Genomic DNA, 22,521 nt, shown 5'->3' with positions numbered 1-22,521 from the left:
GAAAAGGGCAATGACAAAGAAATGGCGTCAGTGCCGGGAAGTATCGAACAGTGAAGGTGGGAGCCAGCCAGCGTGTCTGTTCCTCTGTAGAAAGCGCTTGGTTCAGAAGTCAGGAAAAAAAGAAACAGGTACCTGGTACCAAAAGGGAGTCGAGACAGGACATATCATGCAGTGGAAATGAGGCTTACGGTGTTCTGGTCAGAACGTCCCCTTGTGTTTCAAATCAACAGTAGAACATATTCAGGTCATTGACAGGCGAACTAGGTAAGGTTAATCACAGAAGGATCATTCTGGCTTAATACAACCTGTACTTTTTGCAGATGACATCATTTCTATCAGTTAAAATAACATAGTTCTCACTAAATCCCAACTCAAGATCCCTACAGAGATCGTATCATTACAATCTATACAACTGGAAGCTGATGATTATAATGAAAAATCACCTCTATAACATCCATACGTTAGTGGCTGGGCTCTTGGTGTTACCCTGTGATCCTAAGATAAGACTTGATGCTCCATATCATAGTAGTGAATATTTTATCAACCCGTTGTTGTTTTTTAATATCATATTTTCCTTGTTTTTGTTTTATTTGGAACATAAAAAACAGCTACACAACAGTATAAAAAGAAAGCAATAAAAAAAAAAATAATAAAAAACACAAGCGAATATGTTAACAACGGGGGAGTTGGGCAAGAAACAAGAACAAGATAATAACTTCTTTTGGAGTTACTTCCAGTAGGGTGGGGGTTTAAAGCTCAGCTAATGTAACCCATAAATGTGTAGTGTAGCCAATTGAAAGACACAAATGTTGTTATTTTGAGTTCCAGAAAGATGATAATTGTTCTCTCCTGCTAGGCCAAAAAAAGCTATCAGAGGATCTGTCTAAATTGCCATTTTGAAGATATCTGACAGTGTTTGGAAGATTGAAGTCCAATAAGAGGACAGATTAGGACAATGCCAGAGTGTAATAGAGAGAGGCTGGTGAGAGTCCGCATCTGTGATTTTTATCTGGGAACATTTTAGAGTTTGACTGTGGAGAGATGAAGGCAGTGCAGCACGTTGAATTGAATAAAGTCATGCTGGGCACAGAGAGAGGCCCTGTGAACATCTTCCAGGCTTTTTCTCCACCACTCGGTCAACACAGCCACTGCCAATGCAGATCTTAGAGTATCCAGTGATGGGTTTTGTAAATTGACAAGAAATGATATCAAAAAAGGCATTCCCTCAAAGGAAAATATATATTTTGTGGTGATTTATCAGACAAATTGGTAAAGAAAATTGTATCAGCTTTACATGTTCACTGCTGGTAAAATAAATATGTTCAAATATTCACTTTTAGAAAATGATGGGAAATGATTCACTTCTTGAGAAATATTTATGTTAAGATGACTATACTGATTGTTTATATTGTTGAATTCTTATCTGATCTGTAAAAAGAAAAAGGGGAACAAAAAACGTGGAGGCCGCCTTTATTTTCTGTATGTTATGTTATGAAGAATGGGGGAGGTCATTTAATTTTATTCTTTCTGTTGCTTTTCTGGTCATCGATTGTGTGTAATTAGTTTGGGTTTCAGTGTATTATAGTATTAGTTGTTACACTTTGTTAGACGAGGTGAGGACCCAAACGCACAGGAGGCAGGAAATAGGGGAACCAAGAGTGAGCTTTATTTAAATAACGCTGAAAGCACAAAACACAAGAAATCTAGACAAACCAAAAATTAGTCACTGGGACCAAAAACATAGTAGCAACTGAAAAGCTTAAACAAAGTGCAACAGAAAAGCAAAGTCCAAATCAAACGAGAAACAAGAAACCAAAATCAGAAACACTGGGAAGAAATGCTGGGAGGCAACACGGGGGAAGACGGACCAAGGCAGAGTAACATCTAACAACACGGACCTCACTGATTAACACAGGACACGGAGGAATAACAGAACGAACTGACGAAGACATGAGGGATAACAAACGTTATTACATGCATACATACATAAATACACCAATCAGCCAGAGCATCAAAACCACAAATTTTACACTGAAAACTAGCAAAGTAAAGCAATTGTATGACATTTTAAATAGCAAAAGAATAGCTGGGACAAACGGGCAGGCAGAGAGCCATTTTGCCATCAGTACTTTTTCCTAATGACAAACCCGATTTTCAGGAACTGTGTTACAGCAGGACTGCATTGGATGAAACAGAAGCGAAGTCAGGCATGTCCCAGAGCACAAACTGTGCTCCATGTCCACCCAAACTGGATTTTCAGCATGCTGAGCCCAAAAGGAGAAACATGCTGTTAGACAATCAATAACTCACAAATGTTTTCAGACTTCACACTGTATCCTAATCTTAGTTGACTAGATGCTGATTCAGAGACATGAGATGGAAGTAAAATCTTTTACCAGTTTATAAAAGCAATGTTAGTCCCCCACCTTTAAAATGATGTGCTTACTTTAATAGTTTGGGGGGCCTGGGGATTAGCAGCACTCAGGGTTGACACAGAGCTTGACCGGCTTTGTTTAAATATCGGCAACAAGTGTGGACAGCTGCTGATTTGTTTTTAATTACCTTGGAAATCACATAAAATATCTTTAGCATGTTATTTGTGTATATTTTGTAAGAATCTTACTTTGGATTCACTTAAAGGGGCACTATGTTGTTTTAGAGAAGAAATTCAAAATCCAATTTTACAGATATTTACAATATTATTGAGGTAATAATACAAACTCAGAAGTGGGTTTTTTTTCCATAACTGAATCAACAAGCTGTTCTCAGAGGAAAATAAGGTCACCAGAACACTGTTTGAATCTAGAAAGGTGGCAGGGTACAGTATGAAACTCTGTTGTCCTTTAAGCTCAGATTGTTTAGACTTTGTTTACTACACAGTGCACCTTTAAGGTCCTGGAATGGTTAAATACGTTTTTTTGCAGCAGTAGCCTTAGTATAGTACATCCACCTACACATAGAGCACAGAGTAAAGTGAGTGATGATGAGAACCTTATTTAATAGCAAACAAAGGGAGAAAGGCTGTGTGCAGATGAAAGGATGACTCAACTTTGGTACATAATGAGGAGGGAAGAAACATTTTACGAGTGCTGCAATGCGTAACTTCACGAATGTGCGTCAGGTAATAACTCTACGAAGCAATAACGACAATGTTACCTCGGAGGACAGCAGATGGAAACAGCCATGTCACAGATACGTACAAAAGGGAAGACAGCGGCACCACTTGTGACATATACAGTCAGTTCTGTGGCACTACAGATCTTTTATGCCCTTTTAATTTAATTAATGTCATTAAAATTCGCCTTGGGTACAATGCTGCTCATGGTGAGTTTATTGACTGGAAAAACATCACCCATTATTGACTGGAATGAGCAGGCGGAGGAGAAGTGCTGTGTGATAAGTGACTGCTGCACAGCAGTGGGAGCTCAAGTGCCGTGCTGCTCCTTACCCTGTCATAGTTCAACAGGCTGCCGGTAAGATCGAAGAAAAAGCGGCTCATCTCCTACCGTTTGATTTAGCTTCATCAAAAAACTGAAGGTTTGAATGTGAAGAACTTGAATGATTTCTTACATTTTTTCATTTATGCAGCAGTTTTGTGTAAGAACTCTTTTGACAAAATACACAACCTGAGGTTACCTCGACAGTAAATTAGAAGGAACGGATGTCAGTTAACACTACTATGACCTGCGGACACAAACTGAAAAATCACGTATTCTGCTCATGAACTAAAGCTATGCCAGTCTGAGTCTACACACAATATGTCTGAGTAAGATAACGTTTTTTTAAGTTCAGGCCTTTTAATGTGCTGGCTGCAAACAAGCGAGGGACACAGTAACCTCAGCCTTATCCGTTAATAACATCTCAGATGGCCACCCGAAGACCACACATCACTTATTTATCACCCGTCTTTAAGGGAGATGAAAAGCCTTCAGTGATTGGCATTGTGCTGTTTTTCAGAAAGAAAGTATGATATGACGTGACTGTTAAATTAGCGAGAGGGAGGGCAGAAGCGTGACTCTCAACTGCTACAGAAGAAAGTCTTTACCCTGTCTCCATTTATAATTCAGTCCTCACTCAGCGCCGCTGAGAGACCTCAACAGGCTTTCACTCGTCTGATAGTTTTTTATATGGAAGGAATGGAAAGGAAAGAGGCGATGCATTAGTGTCTCTCGACCTCCCACCTCCATACTGATTTATATACTTCAAAACATATTTCTCTGCCTGTGTCTCATTAGTAGATACTAACATAGACATTTCATTGTTGAGAGGCTACTTTTATGAGAGATCTGGACTAGCCTCTTGTCGCAGCAGGAGAGTCCTTTTTCATATTTTTTCATATGAGGGTGGAAAAGCAGCTTCTGAGAGCAATAGACAGCTGAGCCATGGGGTTTATGGACCCTGGAAAGGCTTACTGTGCATCTTCTTCATCTCTATGCATAGAAGTCTCATCTTTAAAATCTTGGCCAGACTCCAGGATGGCTAGATGCTTCCCCTCATTTTCGGTCTTTGTGCTAAAGTAAGCTAACTGTCTGCTAGCGATACCTTCATGTTTACCATACAGACATGGGAGTGGTATCAGTCTGGTCATCTGTTCATTGGAGTTGGCATTACGTTACCAGCCAATGTAGTTCCTCAAAATTGGCCTCTTTAGGTTTCATTTAAACACAGATACAAGCCTCCACTTGATGTGTATCATGTGTTTGAATGATAAAATCACGCAGCCCTGCAGTGGTCTTTAGTGATGAGAGACCTTTTAATATTTTACAGTCCAATTAAAAATGACAGAATCAAATACTTCTCTGAATGGCTCCTAACTGAGACCGTTGAGCTGCTCACTTAATTTTTCACTTCCTTTGTGCTCGCTGAATCTAGTCTTTACTCTGCCAGCATAAATGGCTTTCACTTACTGACCATCTCTTTTTATTGTATGATGTGACATTAAAATCAGACCCTACTTTTGTTGCACTCAGCGCCACCAAGCTTTGCAAACAAAAGCCGATGACATTTTCCGTGCTCCAGCTACAGCAACAAGAGCTTCGTGTTCATGGCCAACTGGCAGTAAACCATCTTTCTTTGTCGTGTGAGAAACTAGTTTGATTTGAATGGCTGATCTATACTCTGGGTATAAATACAGTTTGCTTTGCATGAGTGATTGTGTTTCTTGTTAATTCTAAGAGGCGACATGCGGAGGCTGACACTTCGCATTCAATTTTGCATTGCTTTTGCAACAGTGCTGACAGTGTGACCTTGTTGCGAGTGCATCACATTGTCTGTACAAATTCAAATTCAAAAGCGGCAAGACACAAAAGACCAGTTCAAGACCAAATACAAGAAGTGATCCAGCTCCGCAGACATAATTAGTGACTGACACTTCAGATGACGCTTGATAATTCTTTATCCCTATGTTCCCCCTTTGCATCTGAAGTAGGAGGAATTGAGGAGAAACAAGGAAACAATCAAGAAAATCAAATGCAATGTTGTCCAATCTTTTTCTTTTCTCTCTTTCACACACGCTCACACACTTGTCAGTGCTGCTGACATCTGTTTTTAACAAGCCCTTTTACTTATCTGGCCTGTAGTAGAGCACAGGGTTCGCACTGCCCACTGAATCTGGCAGCACAGGAAAGCAACACTTTGGTGGTGATAACAGGGTCGAAAAGCACACAGCCTGTTTCTCTCTCCTGCACTGAGTCTAAATAAAGCAATTTGGTTTTGTGATAGTATTTTATTGAACAGAATCAACATCATATTCAGCCCTTTTGGGAGAGTGGAGTTGAGTTTTGAACAGGGGGACAATAAGTCCCTGGAGCCTTGTCTGTTACCGTAGCAACACATAATATTAGGATTTACCATGACTGGTCAAGAGACAGGTGTAGACTGAGGTTAATTTAGCTAAAACCTTCGGGCTATATCCACAACTGGAATGATTTAAGTTCAACTGAATCATTTTTGTGAAGTCTCCCATTGTTCCTCTGAGCAGTGTGAAGAGCAAACACGAGACTACAAACATTTCTCCAGATGCCACACGCACAAAAAAGAAACCTTTTTATTTAACCATTTTTTGAAAAATATGTTTATTGTATTTTGTACATAATCATAAAAACACACGCTTCGCATTGATTCCACACAAGTACCTAACCAAACACATCGCATAAAGGCACAATCTGCTGTCGCACTTGTTGACAGAGAACTAGAATCACATCTAAGTGAATAAAAAGAAATGAATGGACACTTTATATTAACGTAACCTGTCAGATGTGAAAAAGAAAATGTAAATAAAAGTGCTGTAACCTGCAAGTATCTCCAAAGGCACACATTGCAACAATCCACTATCCCTACTTTGCTTGCTTGGTCAAGAACAGATTTCCGTGACAGAACAATTTTATGTTTATAGAATATAAATGTCTTCTTCTGTATTGTAAAGTTTACAGTTTACTGGCAATGTGGAAGTTTGTCTTTTATAGCAGATGATAAAGATGTAATTATCTCCTCCCAGTACTCTTTTGGGCATTCCCAGGAGCAACAAAACAAGCTGCCCTTATGTATACCACATTTTATACACAGGGCAGGCGTATTGAGGTTGATGCGTATTGAGTAAAACCAGAGTAGGCTTAAAGTCTCATTTGTGCTGAAAATATTTGAACGAGTGGGCTCGAGACTGTTCACAAAAATCCTGCCTTCTACTTGAAGGCCGTCTTGTTTACAATGTTCAGTTCTGGCAGACCATGGGAGGTTAAGGAGATACTTGAAATTGTTCAGAATCAGTTCCAAACTTTTCTTTAAAACATTGTTACCATTTAATTGACTGGTTTTCTAACTGATTCCAGCTCGCCCCCGATGACGCCTGGAAATGTCCCCACTGCAAGCAGCTTCAGCAGGGCATGGTGAAGATGAGCCTGTGGACTCTCCCTGACATACTGATCCTCCATCTCAAGCGCTTCCGACAGGTAGGAGAGTCACAACTGGGCCTGGTAAAGACAAGTACTAGAGTTGAACTTTTTATCTATTAAAGCTGCATTAATCAAATATTTCTTAATCAACAATCGATAAAATTACTTTGTGTGATGAAAGGGGTGATCCGTAGTGGAAAACGGACTCACCTTACTCTGCAGTTCCCCTCAGCTCTGCAGAGTGTTTCAGCATGTTTTAGTATGTATCAGCAACCTTGTTGAGAGTTGGGTATCTTCAGCTATTTTTTTTTTCAGCTACAAAAAAACACCGTGCAGTTCCTTGCAAGCACCAAATTGGGGAAATTAGCAGCTAATTGGTGAACATAGTGTAGGATTTAGCCGCTAATCAGAGAGCTATTTCCCAAGTTGGTGGAGACCAACACAACAGAGCTAAAAGAGGAATGAATATAATATCAGGCAGTCAAACCCTGGGGCTGTAATTAAGGATTATTATCATTATCGAATATTTTTTTAACTGCTAATGGCATTTCCAGTGAAGCCCAGTGAAATCCTCAAATTGCTTCTTTTGCCAAACTAACAGTCCAAAACCAAATGAAATTTGGACATTCATAATAATAGTTAATTAAGACATTTAATATCATAATTGTCCAAGAAAAGCAGCAAATGCCCCCATTTGTTTGACAAATGTTTGACATTTTTGCTTAAAAAACAACTGAAACGATTGTATAGTTTGCTGACAATTGATATTCTTTTCATTGACGGATCGACTAATCGTTGCAGGTCTACCAACCACAGCTCCAAATGAATGCTTTAGTTTTCCATTTCTGCTGTCTAAATTTATATGTGGAAAGGCAATTGTTTTTTTTTTAAAAACTCGACATTTCAACCTTACAGGTTTAAAATATGTCAATATTGTGTTCACAGCTTGTTCCCGTTGCCAGCGAAATCAATAAATGCAGCTTTAAGAAAAGTGAAACCTTATAATTTAAACCACAGTCTCTGTGCAATTATGTTTTGTTGTGCTCTTCCTTTTTTTCCTTTCTTTCTTCTTTCTGTAGTCTATCAAAATAATCAACAACTGATTCAATTCATTAGCGAACCGAATTGAAGAAGACTAACTGTTGCCTCGAATAAGGAATCAGGCCATGACAGTCTGGAGAGGATGTCAGAGAGAGGAGAGGGTGAGATGGGTCCTGAGCTAAATGTCCTCAAGAGAACTGAAGCCTGAAAAGTATCATGAAAATTACAGGGCTTACTTTTGCCCAGGTGGAAAATTCATCCAAAATAAAATCAATCAAAACTGCTCCTCAGGATGCTTAGTTCAACAGCTAGCCCTCCTTCTAGCATATTCACTTCAGTTGTATTCAGAGAGGGTGAGAAGTGTAATAATTGAAACATACCTCTTTATGCTTTTTTTTTTTTTAAATCAAAGCCGACACCCCTGACCTCAGTGCATTATTGAAGACGTGTCAGTCACAACAGCCTGTCAACATCCAGTGTTACCGTGTGAATCTCATCCACCTCCAGCATGTAGCCACTGCAGGGCTTTGCAGAAACCTTTTGACCTTGTAGACAGTCAAGAGTCAATCCCAGATGTCTTTCATCTCCACCTCTGCTTAGATGTGTGGGTGCATACATACACAGGGACTAACTGGTGATGAATGCATTCTGACTCTCACTGAGAGGCAGAACAGAAATTAATGCAGTCAAGTGCAAGTGAGATAAATGAGAGGGCTCTGCACAAACTAAACGCCAGGCCAATTTCTAACCACAAACCTTTTCAAGTCTTCTGCTTTTGGACATGTTTGGGAAGCGAGATCTCCTGCTTCACTCCAAGAAGATAGATAAACACAAGAACTAATTGGTATTTACCTGCAGCATGTCAGCTACTGCTGCTTCCCTCCCAGCACGCACACTTAAAATGCATATCACTGTGCCACCTCCTCCACTGTGGGCATGACTCCCATTGGCAGGAATTTTCCCCTCTCGGCTGTATAGGGTTTCCACACCACTGGAAAACTAACGTTGTCCATCACTGCTTATGTGAGCTATTTTTACAGACTGCAGTATATATTCGAAAAACTATTCCCATCTCCAAAAATGTACTGAACTTCAAATTGTACTGCGACAGCTCAAGGAACATCTGGGAAGAACAAAAAATATAATTGCTTGATTATCGCTTGAATCAAAACGGTACATAGAGAAAGCACCTGTGAGAAAGGCTTGAAATGAATCTGTGATTCATAAGTGTCAACATGAGCCGTCCGTCTGCAATAGACAGTGACATATAGGCAGATTTTGACCAGCTTCTCGTTCTCTGCGAGCAGTAACAGGAGACTCATTAGTAACCACACACATGGCTGACACTAGGAACATCCACAAATAGTGGCTGCGGTGACTCAAGCTGCTCTCCTGTGGTCTGTTTGCTTGTGCCTCTCTGGACCAAATAAATACATAGACAAGCGTTTTATTCTTGATTAATTCTCAATAATCAGTTCATTATTACAATACCATATTGAGGTGCTGTTCTGTTTTGATATGTGTTGAGTCGGCATTGAGATTTAGAAGTATTTGGAGTATTTGTGTCTCTATCACAATATCATCATGCATCAGATATATTGGAGCTCATTGTTGTTAAACACTCTTACTGGTTCAATGTTGATTCCGGTTCACCCAATACGCACACTACGCACGGTGCGTAGTAAATTTACTAACTCTCCTCTCCGGGTGGGAGAGTGGGAGGGACTAGTCCGTGTTTGACCTACATTAACAGGGCGGTGAGCCCTGGGTGAACCCCGGTTTGTTTACACATTTAGTTTGATTTGATTTGTTCTGATTTGGTCTGAACTTATTCTTAGTTAGACCAACAGCTGGCAACAGTGCAATATGTTTTAAGGGGGGGAAGAGTGGAAGCAGTGGGTGTCAGGTGCAACTGTTGAACATTTCTGGAGTTCAGTTAGGGCCCCTTAGCAGAATTTTGCCTAGGGCCCCATGGAGGTCTGAACCGGCTCTGAGTTAGCTGAAGTTAATAACAAACTGAGTAATGATAAGTATGTTGAAATGTTGTTTACTTTTTACTTTGCAGTGTGTTAATTGGATGTCATGATATCTTGACCTTGTGCGGCTTCAGTTCTGCTTTTAATTGGTCTCTTTTGAGTAGCCAAACATTAGTGACCAACACAAACAACAAGGGGATATCATATTTGGTGTAATATACAGTTGCCTGCATTATTATAAATGCTGTATAAAAGAGTATTATCTTCTTTATTTTTTTTGTTAGTGTTTGCAAATGTGGGTGCTTTTCTTTTTTTTTAAAGTACTGCCTTTCAAAATATCTGTGCACATCCCTGGCTGATGGCCAAGTCCTAAAAAGGAAACAACCTCACTTTTATCTAAGTCTTTCATTTTACAGCTGATACCTGCAAACATATCCCACTTTAGCTGGCACCACTCAACCTCCCACAGAGCTATGGCTCTTTGTCCCTCAGAGGCATGACAGGACACATAATGAAAACCAATTTGCAGCCAAGGTAAAGTTCAGCTGTGCCTTCACCTTTCTTGGCACTGCTTTGCCTCTCCTCACTTGTCGTGGTCTCACAAGCAGGTGGCACCGTGTTAAGCCTTGAGCCCAGTCAGGGCTCATGGGTCTAAGCCCAGCCAGCTACATCAGGCACTTGCCTGCAAGCCTCCATCCCGCACCATCGTTTCTCTCCTCTGACCTGTGCGTTTTTGCAGGTTTGGATTTAAAATTCAGTCAGTAACTATGTTGGACTCCAGATACCAGTGATCTGCACAGTCTGTGTGGTAGTCGGGGTGTGCAGAGTTCCTCCATCATTATAGTGAGCCGGTCCCCAGAGGGGGAACTGGGTCTTCAGTAGTTAAGAGTAATTTGAAGGGAAAATCCATGCTGAGGGACAATTTTTTTCTAATCTTTCTACCACATTATTCTTTCACGAGATAATATTCCAAAACTGTAGCATTTTTATTCATGTTTTTATTTTATTTGCTGCAACATTAATTTGATCGCTGTTTCATCAATTCAGTATTAAATTCATGTCTGTTACATACACTCGCATAAAAATGCGTGTGTTCTTTTTCATGCCTGCACATATTTGTACTGCATTTATGAATAATAAATGTTGAAACAGGTGGGCGAGCGGAGGAACAAGCTTTCAACCCTGGTACGTTTCCCCCTGACTGGTTTGGACATGGCCCCCCACGTAGTTAAGAGGAGTCAGAGTATGAAGAACCTGAACTTAGGGGCCTGGCCACCTTCCTGGAAGCAGCCCTCAGGCCAACACCACCAACCTGCCGACATGATCCTCCCCCACGACTATCTGTACGACCTCTACGCTGTGTGCAACCATCATGGTGGGATGCACGGCGGACATTATACCGGTGAGGAACTGGGTGATATAATACCTTATTTACTATATGATAACTCAGTCTGTTAAGGGCTTTCTTTGTAGCATTGTCTCCTTCATTTCATACCACTGAATAGATTCTGACTACCTTTAACCATTCACTAGATGTTTGACCATTGATTACACCAGCATTCTAACACAAATCTTATTTATATATATATATATATATATTTAATATATTTTGATGAACATTATTGTTATCTTTAGCCAAACTGAGTTGTTGTGGATGATTTCATATCCAGTCTGTAATTAGTTCATTTGCTGGATGATATACAACACATCAGCTCTCCATTATGACTGTAAAAGCTGGCAAGTTGATCTTGACTTAAAACAACATTATGTAACTTTTTTACGTAAAAACAACAGCTTCAAAGTCATTTTGATGGCACAGTGTCTTGTAATAGGGAGAATGGTGTCTCTGTCTCAGCCACTCCATCTTCCTATCACTTGTTTCTGCACTATGTAACTTCAGTGAGAGGGTCGGATCACAGCGTTACATACGTGTTTACTTAAACGTACAAGTTTTCAACACATAACACTGTTATGATGTAATGAGTTTTGTTTGTAGTCAGCACCTACTTTATGTCTGACAAATTGTTACAGACCTGGGATTTGTATTTACGACAGTGGTGTTGCATTATAAAACTGTTGAAGGTGCCAAAACGCACAAAATGCAATGTTGCTTTGAGTTTCAACTATTTCAGAAGTGTCTGACATTAAGGGACTGAACAACAATGTTGAAGGTTGGAAGAGTGATAAATTGCCTCAAGCAGTGTCATTTGAGTGAGCGCTGGTTGGTAATGAAGGCTAGAAATTTGAAAGTGAAAAAAAATCTTGTGGTGTGGAGTAAACTTACCAGACCTCTGGAGCTCTGCTTGAGGCTAACAGCTCCGGGCTATATTAGCTGGTTTTGGCATCACACACCAGGCTCGAACTGTTAAAGGTTGAGTTGCATTGTGGGTAATGGAGGTGCCAGATTTTGACAAGGAAGAAGAATTTATGGACCAAAAAAAAGTATCTCTGGTTCTGCTGCATTGATTTTAATAATCTTTTAATTGTCCATCATGAGTTCAACAACAAACTGGTGGAGTCCCTTTATGAGATGATGATAAACAGCCTCGTTATCACAAGCAATGTAACAGCAGTGCAGTATTTAAGCGAATCCCTTGCTTGATCCATTTCATTATTAAGTCAGCTCATTAAGTCCTGCAGAATCCCACTGTCTGTGGTATCCATCACTGGTAAGTTTGCAGAAGACATTATATTTGTAACTCTGTCTGTATTATAGCTGCTGAAACCCAATCAGGTGTTCAGACACTTTGTCCCTTTAGTGTCAGGTCGCAGTAAGGATCCTGTTGGAGTGATTAAAGCCTGTCAAACACATTCTGTTGACCAAATACTGTTCGGTCCCACCACCTGATGCACTGGAGGAAACGGCAGCAAATATATATTTTTTTTAAGCTTGAGGTCAAGGCTTGAAAAGTTTGAAAGTGTCTGTTTGGCCACTGTTTGGGTCCCTAATGACCTCTAAATGCTTGCTCAGTAAAGTCTGGTAGTAATTGCAAATGGCAAAGTAAGGCCCCACTGTGACATATTTTCAGTAATTGCAAACCGTGTCCAAATAACTGGTAAGACTGCCAGCATTTAGAGGATTTTCAGACCACATTGCACACTTGGTTAATGAGGCTTACCTTTTGCTCAGCTTAACGTAATTTTTGAGGAAAAACCGTAGAGAAGAACAAGTGAGATCCGCTAATTAAGAAATGAAAAAAAAGAGTGAAATGAACACATTCGGGAGGCTGGAGGGGTAATATAATTCAATCAATTGAAGTTAAATGATTTGAAGAAAGTCTTTCTCAAAATAATTGGCACAACAGGGAAACATATCTGTGATAGTTATAGGAAATATCTATAGTAAAACCTATGCATGGAGGTCCTACCAGAGTTGTGTTTGAAAGTCACTGACTTCAAACTAAAACATTCCTTCAGCTTTTGGAAGTAACAGGAAAGAACACATGTAGGTGATGAGTTTCACGCTGGCAGGATGACAAACTTGTCTCACAGTTGAGGCAAAATCGGGTCTGTAATTGCAGGGATGGATGCTGAAGACACACAGCTCTGAGGCTAATACAGAATGTAGGAGAGTCAGAGACAGCAGGAGATGAGGGGGAAGGAGCAGCTTGCTCGCCCTGTCTCTGGATCTTTAATAGCATTGAGGTGGAAGTTGGAGCGCTAATAACATGGACACGGTGGGATGATTATGCATCATAATAAAAAATGAAAGTTATTATATTGCATAGGAGCACGATGGCAGCCAAATGGTCACAACACATCCCACGTGGCCCTCAACCTGTCGCTGTTTCCATTCCGGCTGGCGAACTTTTGCATGTTTGTCATCATGTCTGCCTCTTCTGTCAGTATCAGATGAAGATGAAAATGCCCCGAAATATAATAGGAAAAAGATATAATGTATCTATAATGCATCCATATGTTATCGCCTGACAGGTGGAAATTTTCCTATGAGTTATGCATGTGATTAGTGGAGGGCTCTCTGTGTGTCGCATGTACAGTATATTTACATAGTGTTTATGTGATACCATACGTCTATGCCTCTTTATGACAAGCTTTGACCTCACATAAAGAGCCATACCTGAGTAACTGTACTTCACTGCATTGAGCGCAGCTAGTGTACTTTTTTCTGAAAGACCTTGGCCGCAGTTATCACTCCAGAGAGCAGCTGCATGTGTCAGGCAGCCAAACTTTGTTGTTGTTTTGCCATGAACTGGCCACACTCACTGCAGTGAAGGGAAATGCCACCAAAAAATCCAAGCTTCAATACTTGTATGTGTTTTTTAAATTTTTTGGACCACATTAGAGTTCTAAAGTGTGGAGTGATGACCGGTTTTAGGCTCATGTTGAAGGATTTGTCGATAATAGTTAAATATCAAATGTCAGCCTCATCTTTTAAGGCTTGCTTGACTTGAGCATTCATATATAGTATCTTCCAGGTGTCCAACATTCATACTTGTTTTCACTTTCTAATCCAGCTTACTGCAGGAACTCGGTTGATGGACAGTGGTACAGCTACGACGACAGCAGCGTTGACCTGGTGCAAGAGGAAGAGGTATGCACTAGAGGAGCCTACATCCTTTTCTACCAGAGACGCAACACCATTCCTCCGTGGTCGGCCAGTTGCTCCGTCAGAGGTATGCTATCAAGTAACTAGCTAAGAAGTATCTTGGGAAGTCAGAGGGGAGTGCCATACGGTGGTTTGCACTCAAAGGACTGCATGCTTGACGTTAGCTACACTACCACGGACATACATGACTAACCAAATGCGTTTGAAAGCCGAAATTTGAATAGATAAACTAAAATACCTAAGTCAAATATAATGAGCATAAATGTAATCATGTGGCAGGTGAATCATTTTGATTTGTTCACCAATAATCAAAATGTGGGTGTGGTGGGGGTCCATTCATTTAATATGGCCCTGGCCCCAATCTGTTAAATCAGCTGCTGTAGTTGCTTGTAAAGTGTACAGACTTAAAAAAACTCAGTTTGCTGCAGGCATCTATGTTTTCCCAACACGATGCACCAGGAAGCACTTAGACTGGACATCAGGAATATCAACTCGTAATTATCAACTTATAACTTGCAATGGATTGCAGCATCAATCATGCAGATCACAATCCCCTGAGTGATAAATGTGTTTATGTTTGCTGTCTTGCTTTGTGATGGTAATTTGTCAATGCCTGATGAAGATCTCTGTTGGCTCAAAGCACCGCCTGATTAAAATTGCAGGGAGCTGTCGGTGCAGCGTGCATAACTTTTTGTCTGAATCTCGCCTTTGGATTGTTCTTTGTTCCAGCACCTGCAGAAGTTTTTTGGATGTGCGTACCTTACAAAAAAACAACTGAAGTTACTAAGTAGAAAAAATTATGAACTGAGAGAAGGGTAACATGATGAAATGACTAATACTTTTAAAGTTAATTCAGCTTTATTTTATTGTTATTTTACTTTCAATAAACAATTAAATTCTTTAAAAAACAATTTATTAGGCAATTGTTTATTGTAAAGTTGCAACTGATGTTTATTATAGTTTGTAAATGGTTAATAAATACTGTGTAGTTCATCCAAATCAAAAAATGCACCAGAAACTACGTCTTGTTTTTCTTTTTCCACTTCCATGGTAACACCTAGACGCCTAGTGCCCATGTGCAGGAATGTAATCGATCCAGGTGTGCAGGTAATTGGCTAGTTCCTATAGATTAACCACACTGGACAGAGAGGGGCAAACATAAGACACACAGTTTCTACCTTCTTAAAGGCTTGTTTTCTGTGCCTTATCTTGAATTCCTGCCTTCCTTGTCCCTTCCTTCGTGAGTTGCAATTCTCCACCTATGGCTTCACGCCTTCATGTACAAACACTAAAGACTGGGCCGACCATTCCCCAGTTTAAAGAACTTTGTGTAAGAAGTACAAAAATGACTATAAAAATCCCTGAAGAATTCTGACTGTACACTGACTCTCAGAATTCATACATAACACATAAAACACATCTCTGTAAATTAAATATCAGGTGATGAAACTCAGCAACAAATATCAAAAACAAAACGTATTATTTTAGACCACTGTGAGAGCTCAAGTGAGACTCTGGGGGGCTTATTATTACATCCATTTTCCGCTTGTGGACCAGAATGAGTCTGGTTCATTGTTTTTGATTTTTACTTCCGTAAGATTGAAATTTCTTTTTCTAAAATGATTCTTTTGCAAGTGTAAAATTGAGAAAAACGACACATAAGGTAACAGACGCCATTATGCATTTTATTTTATGGCACATACACGCACTGTACATAAAATATTCCAAACAAGTCTAATGTAGATGCTGTCATCTACAAAAACATCCTACCCATCCCCATGGGTGCTACCTTTGCTGTATGACGTCAGACAAATGTCCCTTGTGACTTTGTGTGGCGCTCCATTGTACTTTTCTGGTAGAAAGTCGTACATTTTCAAGTTCTGCAGCATTAATATTCACCATGGTGAGATTTGCATCTGTTCTCTCTTTTCTTTTTGCCCTGGCACACTGTCATTCATTGGGAAAAAGAGTTTTGGCTTCAATGGTTAAAAATACAATTTACAAAAGACACTCCTGCAGCGTACATGAATAATGACCCAGCAATGTCAAAATCCTGCTTGAATGCACAGCGGGGAAAACTTAGGGGCATGAGAAAGTAATGTTAAATTGTGTGACTGCAGGGGAACTGCAAATGTGTAAAATCATTAAAGGTCCAGTGTGAGTCAAGGGGAGGATTAGAAAAAGGAATATAATATCCGTAATTAGGTTTTCATTAGTGTATAATCACCTGAAACTAAGAATTGTTGTGTTTTTGTTACCTTAGAATGAACCTTTTATATCTACAGAGAGAGTGGCTCCTCTTACAAGGACTCCACCATGTTGCACCACCATGTTTCTACAGTAGCTCAGAATGAACAAACTAAACTCTTGCTCGAGAGAGGGTCTTTTACATTTTTCCCATTTTTAGTGGCCACCTTAGTAGAGGGTGAGACGAGGGGTGTTCAGTTGGTTGCATTCTGCAACCACATCGCTCACTGTCACTAAATCCCACACATTGGACCTTTAAGGCTCTACAGGTGAAAAGGGTAAAAATTGTGACTTATAAATAAAATAATGCAAATTAGCCAGTTGATTACTTACCTTAAAGAGATTTTTTTTCCATTAGAAATTTTTTGAAATGTTATGTTTAAATGTGTAAATGGAGCATTATCAAATTAGACAGCACATATTTGCATAGATTTTACAGAACAGAAATCTGAACTAATACAAACACCTTAATGTGAATGTTGGATGTTATCTTTCCACTGATCTTAAAGAAGAAATGTTACGGAAGGAAAGCAGCCAGAAATCTCAAAATTGACTAGTGCATGAAAACAATGTTGTTGCCTGTAGTGCCTGGCCTTCATTTTTTTTCTGCAACTGCTGGATTCACACTAAAAAGCCTCAGTATAACACATTTTTTGTAGAGCCAAGAAAAGCCATCTATGCAACAAAGCAAGGTGTGTTATTATTCATAATCTATGATTTATATTTTTCTAAAGTGACACTGTTGTCTGCTTTTTGTACACGCTGTTCTTCCGTACCCAGACGGAATTAAGTGTGCAGGCTACGCTCTTTGCATCAAGTTATGTAGAAGCCTCGTATTGACTTTTTCAGCATCAGAGACAACTTCGAAAGTTAAGAAGCCCCCATTAATCATGTGCAGGGTCCCATAGGGTGCTGTAGCCTCCAGTCTGGCCCTGAGCCTGTTAGTGTGCACTGACTGCTGTTTGCTACCTAAATCCAATAACCAATCTGATAATAACGCTCAAACATCAAATGTGACGGCAGATGGGAATTACAGAGGACACCGCAGAGCTGTGAAAGCTATGTAAGGACAGAGTACTGTGAAGCAAATTGACTTTTTTGCTCAATGGTCAATCAGTACGTTATACTAAAGGCCAGCAAAAGTGGAACATTATCAACCTTCTGAAGGTCTTGAATGACCTGCCTTAAAGCAGCTCTATCAACATCGGTAAAGCGTCCCTTTGCTTCTTTATTGACAGTCAGTGTGACTTCTCAACTTGAATCACTGCGTTTTATTGTGAACTTAAAAAGCAATGCATCAAGGCAGATTCTTCTGGTGCATTCTGTCAATACACTTGTGTCTTGCAACTGATGTTTACTTACAAGGGTAAATGTCATATAAATCATAGCAACCATGCATACATGGAAATGAACTTGAAACCTGTTACCACAGTATGGCTGCTGAAAATGTCAGAATGTCTCCAAGCATTAAAGGATAAGTTCACCCTAAAATATAAATTTAGTCATTTTCTACTCAACCTCATGCTGATGGAAAGTTGGGTTAAGTTGCCTTGTCCACAAAATATTTCTGGAGCTTCACAGCAAAACAGCATGGCAGCATTCTCCAAAACAACTGAAGAAGATGGAGACTTGTTTTAAAATGTAAAAACCAACTGAAAAAAAAACATAAAATGGCTCCATGCAGCTCGTCATAATCCAAGTCTCCAGAAGGCCACGAGATCCCAAGTTGATTTGAACAGATGATATTTACACTCTTTTTTAAGCCAAAATCATCACTGACAAGCTGCTAAGCTAATAGTGTAAGCGCGCACCCCGTCTGCAGTGGGTGCACAAGCTCAACCGTGTGTCGAGGTTGCAAATACTGCCTTCTCAAATCAATATGGGACCACTGGGCTTTCGGAGACAAGCTGTCAGTTTGTTGTCTTTACGTTTTAAAACAAGTCCCAGTCTGCTTCAGTTGTTTAGCAGAATGCTGCAACACTGTTTTGCTGTGAAGCTCCAGGAATGTTTGGCAGACTACGAAACCTCACCCGCCTTTCCATCGGCATGAAGGTAAGTAGATGATGACTGACTTTTTGGACAAACTTATCCTTTAAGCTGTCAACCTTCGTCAATAAGTACACTATTTGTGTGTGGCGTGTGTGACATGTACAGTGTGTTTACTGTGTACGTCAGAAAGAGCTCTCTTTTGAACTGCTGTCAGGAGTTGAACACATTTTGTCCACATAATGCACTTTCTCTAGTTCACTTTGTTTATCTTCTCCACATTTAAAGTATCAAGCGCTGTTGATTATATGTTTCTTCCTCTGTCGATAATGTTTTTCATCCTGTTTGCTTAAGCCAACTGTTCACACTTCAGCTAACTGCAGCTGTGTAAAATCAGGGAATGGCCAGCCTCTAGGTGTGAAAGATTAAATGTGAAGTGCACTGAGCCACTGAAACAGACCAGAGTCCAGGTTAAGAATAGTAAGACACTTATCTCCTCAGGAAAAGGCAGGAGTACTTGAGGGAGACATGTTTTTAACGAGCTATTTGCAGTTTGTTGTTCGTGTCGTCCTGTATCCCTCCTCACAGCTTCTATTACTTACATACAGAATAGAGATGAAACCAAGGATGTGGAGGAAGATGGAGGCAAACAGGGCATTAATTCCCAATCGAGCATCATTTAATGCAACGTCAACTCTTAAAGCATTTTCATCACCACTTGGTGTATTTGTCACTCACTGCTTCCCAAGTGGTCAGTTGACGGGACCTTAAATGCCTTGAAAACACTTCTGTTTACTGACTGTGAGCGATGGGCACCAGGGGCTCTTTTTTTCTCCTTGCTTTTTTCTTGCTGGTTTGACATGGATGGGGCTCAGTTTGGTCAAATATTGTATAGTCTTGTAAGATTTCAATCAAACTATGATTACAGCAGTGTGCTTCTTTGCTTTTGTTGCCAGCACTGTCAGTCAAATGTGATCAAAACACACCCACGCTGTCCTCATGAAGCAGGTTAGCTGGGCTTAAACTTATTAATATTAAACTTGCAATAAATTAAAAACTAAGATTTCTTTTGAAAAAAAGTCTTTGATTGATTCTTATTTGTATATTTAACGGTCTAAATACTAAATAAATAAACCAAACTTGTGGGTGCTTTAAATAATGTGCACACGCCTGTTGACTGCTGAATTTCTCTGGAAAATGATTGCTTTGGAATGATAGTTGTCTTTTATTTCCTACAACAAAATAAATGATTAGGATTCGAAAATACTACACCCGTTGTCTCTTAAAATGGAGCTGTGTGGGTGTTGCAGAGCCATGTCTTTGCATGCATGACTAGCTGCTTTAGGCCTCGTTGAATTAAAACTTTCATTATTGAATTTGTGGCTGAGTGTGGCTCACATTCTAAAATGATGTATTACATCAAGGTCAATCAATTGACAGACTTTTTAAATATATTTTCTCAGAAATGTCCCATAGGGCTGTTGCTGTTTACATTTCTAAAAATAGAGTGTGCAAGTAATGTGATAACAATATTGATGTAAAAACTGTATCATACTGAAGTTACTCTGCAGATAAACAGATAAAAGATCTATTCTAAACCCTCAATTTCATTATTTTTTCATAATTCATTCCCCCTTTACCTGAGGAGGTTAGTCACAGGCGAAATTTGAATCAGTCAGAACTCCTCATGAGTGAAAGAACAAACATGAGGTACCATTGAAAATAGCTTCAGATGAACAATGTAACATAATTGGCTTTTGAAAGGTTGAGTGATAGTCAAAACAATGGAGGAACAATGTGACATAATAACATGCGTGTTCTGTATTTCTCTCCCCATAATACTTTATGATTAGGGACATTGTGTTCATAGCAGCCTGCTACTTTGACAGTCCCATCTGATCAGTTGCAGCAGCCAATCAAAAAGAAGTGTTTTAATGAAGCATGTTTCCTATCACATACACATACACTTGTGTTTCCCCCTCTTCCCTCTCTGTATGGAGGAGATAAACAGAGCATTTAAGGGATTGGAACAATATTGGCAGACCCTCAATTCCAGGTTACCGGCTGGGCCTTAGGGAATAAGGAGGCCATGTTGCACAAATAACGAAAACATTTTTCACGTTAAAAGTGTGTTTGCTCACAACACTGGTATGGGAACATTTAAATCCGTTGATCTGAACCAGCAAGGAGCAATGTCTCCCTCTCTACTGTTCACACTTTAAAAAACAGCAAACTCTGAGCGGGCTCCATGCAGGAGATACTGTCGCACTGTAATTGTCTGTCATCATAATACATTTATGCGGCAAAAGGTGTATAAAATAAAATAAGAACATTTAAAAAGAGGGGCGTTTATGGATGGTGGAAAACAAAAATATCCCCTGGTATATTCACTCAAGGCAAATTCCAGTATTTTTAAACAGCAACCCCGTATTTACATGTTTTGGTGTATAAATGATTCATAATTACCAAACGGTCGAGGAGATCACATCAGCTGGCATCTACAACACGGCTGCAATGGCCGCAAAGTAATCCTTAGAGGCAACTCTGTCTGTTAAAGTTACATGCACATTGGTATTGCTATTGACTAGTTGAGGTGCCTGACAACAAATTTGGAGACAATTCCTCCAGAGAGACTTTTTTGTCAAATAATAAGATCCTTTTTGCAACCAGAAAAACAAATCGCGAGAGGTGAGTTGCTACGGGAAAACGACACTGGAGAGAGTTTGAGAGAGGAGTTTGGAAGAACTGCCAGCAAGAATCTATCCAAATGAACCCACAAGTTGCCTGATTGTTCTTCAGTCCTCGTCCATGGGGACCCCTGTCCTGCATGCCTCATGTTTCCCTGAACACACCTGATTGAATTAATCAGTCATCTTCAAGCTCTGCTGAAGCCTGATAACATTTATTTGAATCAGGTGTGTTGGAGCAGGGAAACCTCTAAATCATACAGGGCAGGGCTCCCAGACGAACTGAATTGTACAATCTAGATGAAGCAACAACCATATACAACTCATGTGATTTCAGAGCGAGACTGTAACTTTTGGTTACTAAAAGTATCTTATTATTTAACAAGAAGATTTGTCGTCGTAGGAATAGTTTCTGTAATGTTGTCAGACACTTTGAATAACAACCTCAGCCTCTGAGAAACAAAAACAAACACTTTAAGTGGACATCATTTTGACGGTTCGAGTTGTCCTACAGGATTACATTGCAGATGTTGCAGCTGTGATGCAGCTGCTAGCTGAGGTGATCTACTGGACCGATTTCAAAACTTTAAAATCATTTATACACCAAAACATTCATATAGAGGGCGCATAGTGTATAAGGCAGTTTATTGTACAGTAGGAGCCTGTATGTTGTTCCTGTACATCTTGCTGTTATTATTATTTATGTACATTTGCTTCAATAAAAATGTGAATGCCAGACTGGTTTATACATTTGAGTAATTAATCTGCCGCTGTTGGCAGTGTGTTAATATAAACTTCATCAACATCAGAACTTCTCCTTTGGGTTAAACTGTTTCGTTGAAAAGACAGTCCCCTGATTTTACACATCAAAGTGTGTTCACAGGTGTTGGTGCCACTGCAAATGTGACAGATGTTGTACAAAGCCTTTTCTGGCTCCACGGAGAGCTGCGCAAATTCGATAAATAGCCCTCAAGTGATGTCTCCTGAGTCAGTGTCAGTTGGGTGTGAAGACTACAAGTTTGAAAATAAATCATATCTGGGGTTGTGACTTTAATTCAAAGTGAGTTTGCCAAACCTTTATAGCCGCTCTTCATCACTCGAGGCAAACAGCTTAAGGCTAGATGCTA

General features: G+C 39.8%; 1 protein-coding gene across 1 annotated transcript in view; it reads left to right on the top strand.

The window, feature by feature from the left end:
- Positions 1-22,521, top strand: part of usp43a (ubiquitin specific peptidase 43a) — a 118,533-nt gene that overhangs the window by 93,309 nt on the left and 2,703 nt on the right. Inside the window, exons 12-14 of the mRNA XM_084344349.1 lie at positions 6,828-6,947; positions 11,060-11,309; positions 14,383-14,541. Coding sequence (XP_084200475.1) covers positions 6,828-6,947; positions 11,060-11,309; positions 14,383-14,541 — 529 coding nt within the window. The remainder of the gene's footprint in view (positions 1-6,827; positions 6,948-11,059; positions 11,310-14,382; positions 14,542-22,521) is intronic.

Source organism: Pagrus pagrus, assembly GCF_965226575.1.
Source record: "Pagrus pagrus genome assembly, chromosome: 2".
Taxonomy (NCBI): Eukaryota; Metazoa; Chordata; class Actinopteri; order Spariformes; family Sparidae; genus Pagrus; species Pagrus pagrus.
This window is presented reverse-complemented; position numbering and strand designations above follow the sequence as displayed.